Source organism: Rutilus rutilus, assembly GCF_951802725.1.
Source record: "Rutilus rutilus genome assembly, chromosome: 13".
NCBI classification, from domain to species: domain Eukaryota; kingdom Metazoa; phylum Chordata; class Actinopteri; order Cypriniformes; family Leuciscidae; genus Rutilus; species Rutilus rutilus.
The window spans coordinates 21823063-21835556 of NC_140218.1; the positions used below are offsets into that span (position 1 = coordinate 21823063).

Below are 12494 nucleotides of genomic sequence, written 5' to 3' on the forward strand. Positions count from 1 at the left end.
GCAACCCTCCATCCCTGGGTGTTCCGCTCAGGCTCCGCACCTGGCTTGGCAGCGCCTGAAGCGGACGGGCGCCCCTTCTGCGGCTGGCTCCACCCTGAGACCTGGGTGGAGGCTGCTGCAGTGGTCCAGCGGGAGCGGAGGCGGCTGCAGATGGACGCCCTCGGCGACGACCAGGCGGAGGATCTACTTCCGACGACCGGGTGGAGGCAGCAGCAGGCTGTCGGGGCAGGATGTGCCGGATGGCCTCCGTCTGCTTCTGGGCGGCAGAGAACTGCTGGGCAAAGCTCTCTACCGCGTCGCCAAACAACCCAACCTGCGATATGGGAGAGTCCAGGAACCGAACCTTGTCCGCTTCTCTCATGTCTGCCAGGTTGAGCCAGAGATGCCGCTCCTGGACCACAAGGGTGGACATCGCCAGACCGATCGCGCGAGCTGCAACCTTCGTACCCCGGAGGGCAAGATCGGTAGCAGTGCGGAGCTCACCCATGAGCTCACGGTCTGGACTACCCTCGTGCATGTTCATGAGCGCCTGGGCCTGATGGACCTGCAGAAGCACCATGGCATGCAGAGAAGAAGCAGCTTGCCCACAGGCTTTGTAAGCCTTGCCCGTCAGAGCGGACGAGAACTTACAGGCCTTAGAGGGGAGACGAGGATTCCCCTTCCAAGAGGTAGCGGTCACCGGACACAGCTGCATCGCAACTGACCGCTCCACCGGAGGGATCACCTCATAACCCTTAGCCGCTCCTCCATCAAGGGTAGTGAGGGGGGAGAAGCTACTCAGGTGGTTTCTGGCAGAGAAAGGTGCCATCCATGCCTTTGTCAACTCCTCATGCACTTCAGGAAAGAATGGCACCGGAGCGGCGGGCTGAGAACCAGACCGGCCCGCTCCGAGAAACCAATCATCCAACCGAGACGGCTCTGGACACGGTGGTTCGTTCCACACGAGCCCTACCGCCTCGGCTGCACATGCGAGTGTTGTCCGTTTCATGTGTGATTTTAATAACTCACAGAGACGGGGATATAATCTGTGTCATTCGACGATTTTAGATTCAGTCGCTGTCCTGAGCCACTCCCATCAGTATTGTGGTCCAAATGCTGCACTTCTAATTGCATTCAAAACAGTTCATTAAAATTTTATATATTTGCGGCTATCGCGAGAACTAACATTTAGCCATATATCTAACATATATTTTTAAATTCAGTGCACTTGAATGGTCAAATACACAATTATGTCAAAAATTCTCATCTGGGCTTATTGTGCCTTAAATGAACGTAAACAGTTTGGAGAAAATCAGTATAATATTGGATTCATGCATTAGGTCTTAAAGTGACAGCAGTCTAATAAACCTGCTGCTGTCTATGTCCTTAAAGGGTTAGTTCACCCCTAAAATGAAAATTTAGTCATCAATCATCAATTGGTCTATTGCCGTATGCCCTTCTTTCTTTTTCGAAACACAAAAGGAGAATTTTTTTTAAATGTTCCGCGCACACTCGTCCAAATAATAGCAGTGAAGAAATAGAGCAGCATTAAACCTTTTTAAAAAGAAGCAAAAGTATCACAGAATAGTCTGATGTTACATGTGACGTATATTCCAAGTGTTATGGGGGGTGTATGTTTGGGTTTGATAAAAAAATAAAAACCCTGAGATTTTATGTTGCCTATTAATAAAATCCTGGCCTGACCCGTTGGTCTTCTGTGCACAGCTGTGTGACGTTACGTGCACGTTCAGTAAGATGCTAATAGTACCGCAGTTCACTCTGACTCACTCAGAAAAGGTACACACGTTGTGAACTTCAATCAAGACTAAGGAAAATGTGACATCTATGTACTTTCTTCTCTGAGGTGAATATATCCGTTGTGTTCATCTCAACAAGAAGTTATTGCGTTCACTTCTGTCAACTGTCAATCTGACAGTCAACCGGAGTTCCAGTCTGGAGATATTTTACTTAGTGAAGAAAGTACACAGATACTTTTTTTTATTTAATAATTTCTAGGTGTTGTATTTCATGTAGTGTTTTTATTCATCTTGATTTCTCACAACTTATGTGCTTTTTCTGGGCGAGTTGGAGTGAACTGCGGCGCTAATCAGCCAAGCCAGTAAGCAGCCGTGCACAGAAGACCAGCGGCCAAGGTCAGGATTTTCTCTAAATAATGGAGTACATTAAATTGCGTCATTTTTGTTCTATTTTCTTTTTTTAACAAACTCTATTGTATACCCCCAGAAAACGTGGGATATATGACACGTGTTGCGTGGGATCATTCTGTGATATCTTCCACTGTGATATCTTCCAGCTGTGTCCACCCACTTTAAAAATGGCTGCTTCGCCCCTGTCTGTTATTATATATGGATGTCAATCCCAAACACTGACTGTATGAATATGTCATTGGCATATTGATCAGAGTCCACAGTTGAACTACATCCAGAATGAGAGAGATCTGTGTACAGTATGGGTGTTTTACAAGAATGGCTTTCAGCATTGTTGCTTTTCTGTCTTTCTCAGCTGGAGGGGAGAGTGAAGGATCGACAGTAGCCGTGGATCGGACACAGGCAGGCGGAGGCTCCTTATGGAGAAGGAGCAGGGCAGCGTGGCCTCCAGTGCCAGTGTCACCATCCCCAGCACCACCTCAGCCTCCACCATATCAAACTCCTCCGGCAGACAGCAGGCTGTGCCTCAGATATCAGTCTATGGAGGAATCACGGACAGACAGACCGTTCAGGTAGAAAGAAATCTCAATCACAGTCAGTCTATTGCAACTTTATATTCCCCATAAATTTGCATTATCCTCTGGCGCCATCTACAGGCTATGTGCAGCAACCACGTATATAATCAATCAATCTTGAGGGTCTCATTCATCATTAATGTGGTGCTCTTCTTTTGTCACATCTGTACTTAGTGATGTTTTTTTTTTTAACACAGTATTATTTTAACAGATATAACAATTTTAGTGCAATATAATAGACTTATTCTCCAGTATCCTTGAATATGCTCTGTGATAATGCAGAACGCTATGCATTAGAGTGAGTCCACAGCTGACCAGCAGTGATTGGCTGCAGATAACAGGACCTCTGATGTCAGCTAAATTTGAATGGTAGTCTGGGGTACCACCTTTTACAGTCTATGGGTACCACTGATCACACTGAGCTGGATTTAAGAGAGCTCAACATTTGGTCCCTCATAGGGATTAATCAATTTTTTTTTTTTAAGAATATCTATCCCCAATCTGTGTTAAGGGACAAAACTGCATAGTTCTTATTTCTTGAACAAGTTAAAATGAAGCTCCTCCCTTAATATAATTATATATATATATATATATATATATATACACATGAACTAACAATGAGCAATATATTTTTACAGCATTTATTCATTCTTGTGAATGTTAGTTAATAGAAAAACAATTGTTCATGTTAGTTCACAGTGCATTAACTAATTTTAACAGATACAACTTTTGATTTTAGTAAATGTTCAAATTAAGATTAACTAAGATTAACAAGGTTAATAAAGTTCATGCTAACTAATATAGTTAAAGGGATAGTTCATCCCAAAATTAAAATGTTGTCATCATTTACTCACCCTCAAGTTGGTCCAGACCTGTATGAATTTTTTCTGCTAAACACAAAAGAAGATGTTTTGAAGAATATGGGTAATCAAACAGTTGATGGGCCCCATTGACTTCCATAGTATGAAGAAAACTACTATGGAAGTCAATGGGGTCTATCAACTGTTTGGTTACTGATATTCTTCACAATAACTTATTTGTGTTCAACAGAAGAAATAAATTCATACAGGTTTAGAACAACATGAGGGTGAATAAATGATGACAGAAATGTCATTTTTGGGTGAACTACTAACTACATTAGTTAACATGAACTTACAGTGAACAATACTTATGCAGCATTTATTAATCTTAGTTAATCTTAATTTTACCATGTTTCATTTATTTGTTTAGCAGCCGCTTTTATCCAGAGTTCATTCTCAGATTGATTGTCCTGAAGACAGTGTGTACAGATCATGTTAGGTGGAATACTTTAGCTCTGAAGGGAATGTAGTCATGCTGTCAGGCTGCTGTGATGGATGGTGGTGACCCCACATGCCATGTCATGACTCAGGCATGCAGCTGTGCTGGAGCGCACCCACTCTGTGTTTACAAACGGGACGCTACAGTCGTTCTTTCTGCTGGTTGCACATGATACAATGAGAAGTGTTTTTCTTTACACCTCTGTGGTGTAAAATACATCATAAATAATATGTGCCCTCTAGAGGACTTGGAAGACTGGGGAAGAATATTATTCACATGTTGATTTAATCATACCATCCGATCTCATCTTACTCAGGTCATCCAGCAGGCCTTGAACAGGCAGCCCAGCTCAGCGGCAGCTCAGTATCTACAGCAGATGTATGCAGCTCAACAACAACACCTCATGCTTCAGACCGCAGCACTACAGCAACAGCACCTGAGTCTGGCTGCAGTGCAGCAGGTGGGCATATATGCCATAGACATACACAGTGGGCCCCAAAAGCCATTACAAAATATTTGCTTTAATAACAGCAGCATTACCTCCATCAGTTTGTCTAAAACCAAATGAGCATGTTTTCTGGCATGATTTGAGAATGATGCAAAGAACATTTTCAGTTCACCATCTGTACAATTGATCAGTGTCACAAATGTGTCTTATAGTTTTCAAAATCTTTCTATTTATTTCCAGGTTCAAATTATAACTCGAATCAGGCTTTTGGAGCACACTGTACATCAACATATGCATCCTTTAAATGCTTGATCAAGCTTATTGACAATGCATAATTCATGCTGGTACATTATATTTCCTTGAAATAATTATCCCGTCTAACATACTAAGTGGTTTTTTTTTTTTTTTTTTCTCTATAAGTACTTCTCAACATAAATGTGCATGCTTGTGTCAGATAGTGGTTTACAGTCTGTATCTGAAGATAGTCACGTAGTGGTTAAAATACAATACTGTGTGAAGATAAAGAAATTGGATTAAAGCACATGAGGTCTAATGAAAATCACACATGTCTCTTTACGAATTGTGCAGGGTCATTCATCTCTTGTGACAAGTATTGATGTGGGATTTCTTGCAATGGCCAGAGGCATGTTTTTTTAACAAAAATCTGCTCTGGCAGAGCCACATTTGAGGAAACCAAGAGGAACAAGCAATTCTTAACTAAGAAACTATTTGATTCATATTTTTGTCCAGCATGTCAAGCTTTGCTTCAATGATTTTTGAGTGGCTTATTGCTGTGAATGAAAGAACTTATTCAAACTAAACCATTGCTAAGTGAGCAATTGACAGTTAGGTTAAATGAGGGTTTAAACTTGAAGTTAATTTTGATATTTTTAACCAACTTTAGAAATTTTGAGATGTATGTGAATTATCATAAATCATTCAAACAAACCAATTATTACCACAAACATCTCATAATTCATCATATATTGCTAATACTGTTAATTTCGATCATTTTCTGGAGGATGATGTCATTACGAAACTATTATGCAATAAAGGAACATTGCAAAAGAATGGAAAGTGAAATTGAGAACACTAATTCTAAAACTATAAAATAATTACCAATTTGAACAAGATTTACAAGAAAACATGTTTATATATATATATATATACAATTTTTTTTTTACTGCTGAACACTGAAAGACCCTTGATGGGTACATGCTGAGAGTGCACTGAATAGATACCCTGCATCTGCACAAATAATTTATTTGGAAACAGTTAACAAATAATGACCATTTTGTATTTTTAAAGATTAACATAATTTGGATGTCCACATAATGGAAATTCCTTTGGGGAGTACAGTAGAGTTGAATGTATTGTGTGGTTGTAGTGTTGAGTGGCAGGCTGTGGGAACGAGGGATCTGTTTCCTGCCTCTCTCTCTCTCTTGCTCAGTGTTGTTGTTATTGATTAATGAGTGCTGGGTTTGACTCTTTTACCACTCTTTCTCTCCGGCATTCACTCATTCCCCATAGGCTAGTATAGTGGCAGGAAGACAAAGCTGTAATCTGAATGGCACTACATCCCAGCAGACTGTGGCCTCCCAAACCACTGTAAGTATTATTAAAGCTGACATTGATATCTCACTCAACAAGTCCGCAGTGCTACAGTAAAAAATGGCAGTGGGTATTACTTACATGTAAGCACTTTTTTTATGTACATAATGGTGGCTTCCTTAACTTTTGGCTGAATGTGATCATTCATAAGGCTTTGGTTAAGAATATGATTTATTATGCTGATTAAGATTTTTTTCTTTGTTGAAGCAGATAAACCTGGCCACATCCCCAGCGGCAGCTCATTTGATCAGTCGAGCCCAGAATGGGAGCTCTGTTCCAGTCTGCATTTCCCAACAGGCCGTTCTGCTGGGAAACTCCTCCACACCCACACTCACCGCCAGCCAAGCACAGATGTATTTACGAGCTCAGATGGTAAATCCTCTTACACGCGCACAACCACAATTACAAATGTGCTTTCTAAATAAAGACTTGTTTTTACATAATGCTGATTATAATGAGCATAGATTAAACTTAACCCGTTTTATTTTATTAAACATAACCCATTGTTTTATTTTATTTTATTAAACTATAACTAATAACTAATTAATATAACTCTGATTGTGTTTGGCTGAAAGAAGAAAGTCGTATCACCTAGAATACGACTTGAGGGTGAGCAAATTATGGAATAATTTTCATTTTTGGGTGAACTAACCCTTTAATTAAGTAAGCACATGATTTGTTTTTGTGTAGAATTGTGGAGTGGTCCCAATTCTAATTCTATACTGTATAAACGGATCATTTCAGTTCCCTAATGGCAGCTCTCACTGTAGTGTTGGTTATAAGCACAGTCAAATGCACATCTAATGGATATTCTTCTCCAAGATTTCCTCATGAATAAATAGTATTTTTCTTGAAATGGAAAAAATGATTGCCTGTGTGTGTGTGTTTGTCGGTGTGTGTGTGTGTGTTGTATTCATACTTACCATCTTAAAACATCGTTTTCATTTGGCCTTGGATTTTAAATATGGCACAGCTGCAGCTCTTTCAAAAAACCCAATAAGAGTCGGGATGGTGACCAAAATGTTATGTTTTCACTGGCACATCGACTCTATTTTCTCTAAAACTCTATTTTCTCTTTTTGGCTGGGAACTGATTAGCAGTAAATGAGCTGTTTGAGATTTGCCAGAATTCGAAATGAAGTCCTTTCAGCACTAAAACAGCTGAAAATGGCTCAAGTGCTTTCTCTGATGTCAAATTTGAAAGCCTAGTATTCGTTATATAAATGTGACTCATACATTCAGATAAAGCTACCATTTTTGGTGTGATTTCCAGGCACAGCAAACTAATCTTGTGCAAGTAGCTAGGAGCCTAGGACGAGCTGTTCCTTTGTCCCCTCAGCTTATCTTCACCCCAACTGCCTCAGTCACAACAGTTCAGTCAATCAATACGCCGCCCATCAGTGGACAGGTAATCCTAACATACATCAGCCTGACTTGAAGTACATCTATACCAATATCATGTGTTTTTTTTGCCACACCAAAATCGCTTTTATCCCTCTCCGCTTAGGTGCAGAACTTGGCTCTCCGTGGCCAGCAGGGGGTGCTCACTTCCTCCCTCTCTCAGTCTCAGTTACAGAGCCTAAATGTGAAACAGTCCCCCGGGGCGTCAGCGCAGATTACTTTGACTAGCCAGCAGGTGGCCGGACTGAAGAGTCCTGGAGCTGAGCCGAACCCTCAGGGAGCTGCTGCAAAGGGCTGTCCTGCAGAGACGCCCTTAGACACTGTGGGAAAAAACGACAAAACCAGTGACCTCACAACACGGGAGCTGAACTTGTGTCCCAATGTGACCTCAGTGGCGGGCCATCCTCTCATCAGCACAGGTAGGCCATCGCTGTCCGGATGCTGTGTGTCTCAACCAGGGTTATTATAGTTAACTAAAACTGGAGCCATTAAAAACACTTTTGTTACTTGTGAATTTTAACTTAAATAAAGTATATATATATAAAAAAAAACATTTCTTGACAACTTGATCTACTAAGATAACTAAAGCTAAAATAAAGGACATTTACATTTTAAATGCAACATTTTTAAATTTTAATATAAATGACAAAAACACACAACAAAATTACTAAAAACTTAAAAATTAAACTGAAAACAGAAAATATAAAAACTGATTCAAAGTATTATTAAAACCTGTAATAGTATTCACCTTTTATACGCACATAATATTGCATAAAAACACACAAACTCTAGATGGAAATGCCAAGATGCGCATAAATTCTAAAATGCCGTAAAAATGTATGCGCATTTGTATGTATCCAATAAGACATGCTCATAAACTACGATGGAAACACATTTATCCAACAAATCCCTCGATGCACAACAAAAACCTCACGTGACTTTGCCAGTGTTTGTGATTGGACTAACCTACCGACCAATTTCATCTCAAATGTTGGATTGATCATCTGAAATGCCTGAGCCAAAGTCTGTCTTCAAAATGATTTGGTTTAATTCCCTCCCAGAAGCGTCTCACATGATTGCGTTCCCAAAAACCAGGCTTCCGAACGCGAGACAACATGACAGATCTATTATTGCGTTCCATCTGCACGCTCTGAGACGCAAGTCATCTATGATGGAGGAAAAAGAGCCACAGTTTCTTCCCCGATTGCAGCAATTTCCATTTTTATTGCTGATATTTTGTGCCAATTACAGAGGAAGTGACAATGTTGTATTATACATGGGATGGAAACGCTGCTTTATTCACAATTGTTTTATGCGATTTTCCAATTTTGTGCATAAGTTAAATTCGCAACTTTGGATGGAAATAAGCTAGTGATACTAAAATAACACTGGTCTTAACATGCAAGCAAGGAGGGGAGGATCCAGTGAAAGTGTGTACCGTCTAGATTGTCTCAATAATGGAGGAGTGAAAGCAAAGCAACAAGAAAAGCTCAAGTGAGAGGGACATCTGGCCTTGAGCATTAAATAGGGTGTCGGGTTGCTGTGGCAGCAGTCTTGAGCAGTGTTTCACGATAGCACACCGGCTTTGTGTGCATGTGTGGCTGGTGGGATTCTCTATTTGTTTGCGCCCTCCAAAGCCAGGCTTCTCTGAAAGGATATCCTTATCACTGAGACAGATGTTAAGCTTTTTTGGTTCAACGACACAATTTACCCCACATGCTAGTAAAGTGATATGCTGGTAATGTGATCCCTGAATATCTGCCATTCATTTAGTAATATAGGCTACATTAACAATTTATTAACATTACTGAATTGCATTCTCAGTAGGCTACTGTATGTTATATGTTAATGGTAAGCAATTATTGAGTCATTATACCTATATATGCACGATATATCGGTGCTATGTCAGTTACGTATTAGAGATTTTTTTAAATTAAATTAATCAGCATTGTTCAACAGTGGATACTTATTTGAACATGCTTATTTTTCCTAGTTTTACATTAAGATTACCTTTGCTGTCATCTAACACTCACTTAAGTTAATCTTTAAAAACACTAAATTAAAAAAACACTGAGATTAATCAGTAACACCTGTAAAAACACATCTTAAAAAAAACACTGCTCTGCTTCATTCTCTTTTCGAACACAAGAATATGTCCTGTGTAAGCCTTCAGTAGACCACTTCAATCTGATACAAATGGAAACCACAAGTGGGCTAATGTGTTATTTGTGGGTGTGGGTTTCTATGTATGTGGTAAGGTCCTGACCATTTCCTGTCATGAAAGCTTGACAAAGAGGGTTCAAGCATCAATATACACACATAACTGCTAGAGACGAAGCCAAAGAAACCACTGGAGCAGTAAGAAGGGTCAGTACTTACTGGCAACACCATCCATCAGTATGTTTTTCTTTACACATTCATTGCTTAACAGAGTTTCATGAACCTACAAATAGCAGTTTAAACATCACCCAGTTCCAGTAGCTCCTAAATGAAGACCTATTATTATGGTAAATCTTGGTGGATATACTAAATTTAGAGAGGAAAAATCTATAAAGAGACCAATTGGTAAATGTAAATGGTGTGTTGAATGGCTCACTCTTGCATTGGCCATGTTTTCTTCATAAGGAATTCATTAGACAAGAAAAGCACATAGCCAGGAGCATGAAACTCAAAGTATTTGGACCACAACTGGAGAGAATCCTAAGAAAGACCAGACCTTTTTTGGAGTGACCACTGCAGAATTGAAGTGTTGGGCCTCCATGAAGTGTTTTGATCAAGCTTGAGATTGTGGACCCACATATTCTTTGATCAGCTGTAATGAACAATGGTTTGGAGAGTTTTTCCTTCAGAGACCAATAACGTCTGTACATGAGCAGAGACCACCCCCTTCACGTTGGGACTGTAATCAATTGTCAGTCAGAGGAAAAAAGCTTCTGCGCTTTTTTAAAACTGTTTAGGTGGGAATGTCCTAGACCAGAATTCCTCAAATCTTGCCATAGAGGGCCAGTGCACAGCTGAGTTAGGGTATGTTTACACGACAACGATATGCTTAAAACGGAGAAGTTTTTCCTTTGAGTTTTTCCGTTGACGACGCCATTGTCAAAACGATCCCCATTCACACCATAGACAGTAAAAGAAATGGACACAGCGACCCCATTGGATTCAACGGAGAAAAGTGAAGTAAATTAGAAGCACTCACTTCCTGATGGCTGAGCGTACTGCGCAGACTCAAACTGAGCTTGACGACGTAGATGTGACGTGAGCAAACCGTCTGTCTTCTAGTAGCTGTGCCAAGAGAAATCTGAATCATTCCCTTCCGAAACTTGCAGAGACGGAGAGTGTGAGTAGGAGGTGTCCATGAGCTAAGAGCAGGAGAAACTTTTGCTAAGTATTCTGATTAATTATTTAGTCATTTTGCCTCCACGTCCCCCTGATTGCCTGCGAGCTTCTCCTCCTGTCCATACGGTAATTTCTCTACTGTGCGACAGAGAGTCGCGTGGTTATGACGCAATCGTTAGCCTATTTTTACAAAAACTGCTTCTACAGGGCCATAACGTAAGATACAAAGTAATGGAGCCTTTTATACATTTTCGTGTTTCTTTAGAAATAAATAATGGACAAATGGAGTCTTTAAACGCCTCAGATGTAAAGTTATTCGCTGTCAAAGTGACACCAAAATGAATGGGAGTCAATGGAATGCTAACAGCAGGTGATGGTCTGCTAATCAATGGCGGCGCCCGGGGAAGCTTCAGTTTTTTCTGAAACATTGGCCCCCTGATTCACACGGATCTGCGAAAACGACTAAAAACGCTGTATTCTGCTCCCTGGCCATAGATGGCGATGAAACACGTAAAACGCATGTGCATGACGCCATCATTTTCAGAGATTCGCATCTTTTGTTTGTTTACATGGAGACATTAACAATTTATTAACATTACTGAATTGCATTCTCAGTAGGCTACTGTACGTTATATGTTAATGGTAAGCAATAATTGAGTCATTATAAATATGGATGCACGATATATTGGTGCCATGTCAGTTACGTATTAGAGATGTTTTTTTTATTAAATTAATCAGCATAGTTCAACAGTGGATAGTTATTGATACTAGTTGAAAACTTTGTCGTGTAAACAGCCTGTGGCGAGCAGGGCAAGGCCAAGGGCCTTGAGAAAACGGCGGCGTGTCCGGTGGCGTGATTTAATGATGAGCCACACCTGCGCAACGCACTGGTCTCGTGTCTCTCACGGAGGAGCGGATGCATATTAGTAGGAGCGACGACAGTGAAGAACGAGAGAGGCCAGGCCTTGATTTGTGTTGTGTATTATGTTTTATTATATGTGACAGCAGTCGTCCGTGAGAGGCTGCTGTCTTTTACTTTCGTTTTGTATTTGTTTATTTTACGTTATTAAAGTATTTGAACGTTCGCCGGTTCCCGCCTCCTTCTTCCCATAACATGTAACCGCGTACACAGCCCCTTTAGCTCCAACCCTAATCAAAGACATAGGGATGCACCGATCCGATACTCAGTATCGGTATCGGCTCCGATACTGCCATTTTTGCCGGATCGGGTATCGGTCAGATGAGGCCGATCCAAATCCGATATTGTGCATATACTATTCAGTGTTATTGTTAAGCCCCACAAAAGGCACACAAACATTATAAAGCACCATACGTTTTCGTGCACAATATTATAAGTGTTCTGAAGCCATTATATAGTATAATGTGAGATATAAATTAATATTTAAGTTGTTAAATTCAAGGTAAACGTTTACCTCAGCTCCGGCTGTCAATCATTCTTCATTCAGCACTCAAACAGCGCGTCGCGTTCGGTTACGACAGTTAACATGATGAAACTCTCTCCAAGATGATTCAATGTTACTATTATTATACTTGATCTGTAGATAAAGGTCTATGGTTTCGCATAAAACAACTTTATCTTGCTGGACTTTATTGCTGTACCTTAATCATGTTACTTTCTACCGGGTGTCTGTTAGATCACAACACTGCAGTAAAG

The 12494-nt window shown here is 40.5% G+C and overlaps 1 protein-coding gene across 11 annotated transcripts in view; it reads left to right on the top strand.

Annotated features, from left to right (window-relative positions):
- Nucleotides 1–12494, top strand: part of phc2a (polyhomeotic homolog 2a) — a 38988-nt gene that overhangs the window by 13502 nt on the left and 12992 nt on the right. For 5 of the 11 annotated variants that reach the window (XM_084428047.1, XM_084428042.1, XM_084428046.1 and 2 more), the window contains 6 exons: nt 2503–2719; nt 4338–4481; nt 6000–6077; nt 6291–6452; nt 7353–7487; nt 7587–7899. In XM_084428047.1, the coding sequence (XP_084284173.1) occupies nt 2567–2719; nt 4338–4481; nt 6000–6077; nt 6291–6452; nt 7353–7487; nt 7587–7899 (985 nt within the window). In that variant the 5' untranslated portion in view covers nt 2503–2566. Of the gene's footprint in view, nt 1–2502; nt 2720–4337; nt 4482–5999; nt 6078–6287; nt 6453–7352; nt 7488–7586; nt 7900–12494 lie in introns of all 11 variants that reach the window. The other 6 variants (XM_084428036.1, XM_084428045.1, XM_084428044.1 and 3 more) reach the window with 2 other exon arrangements.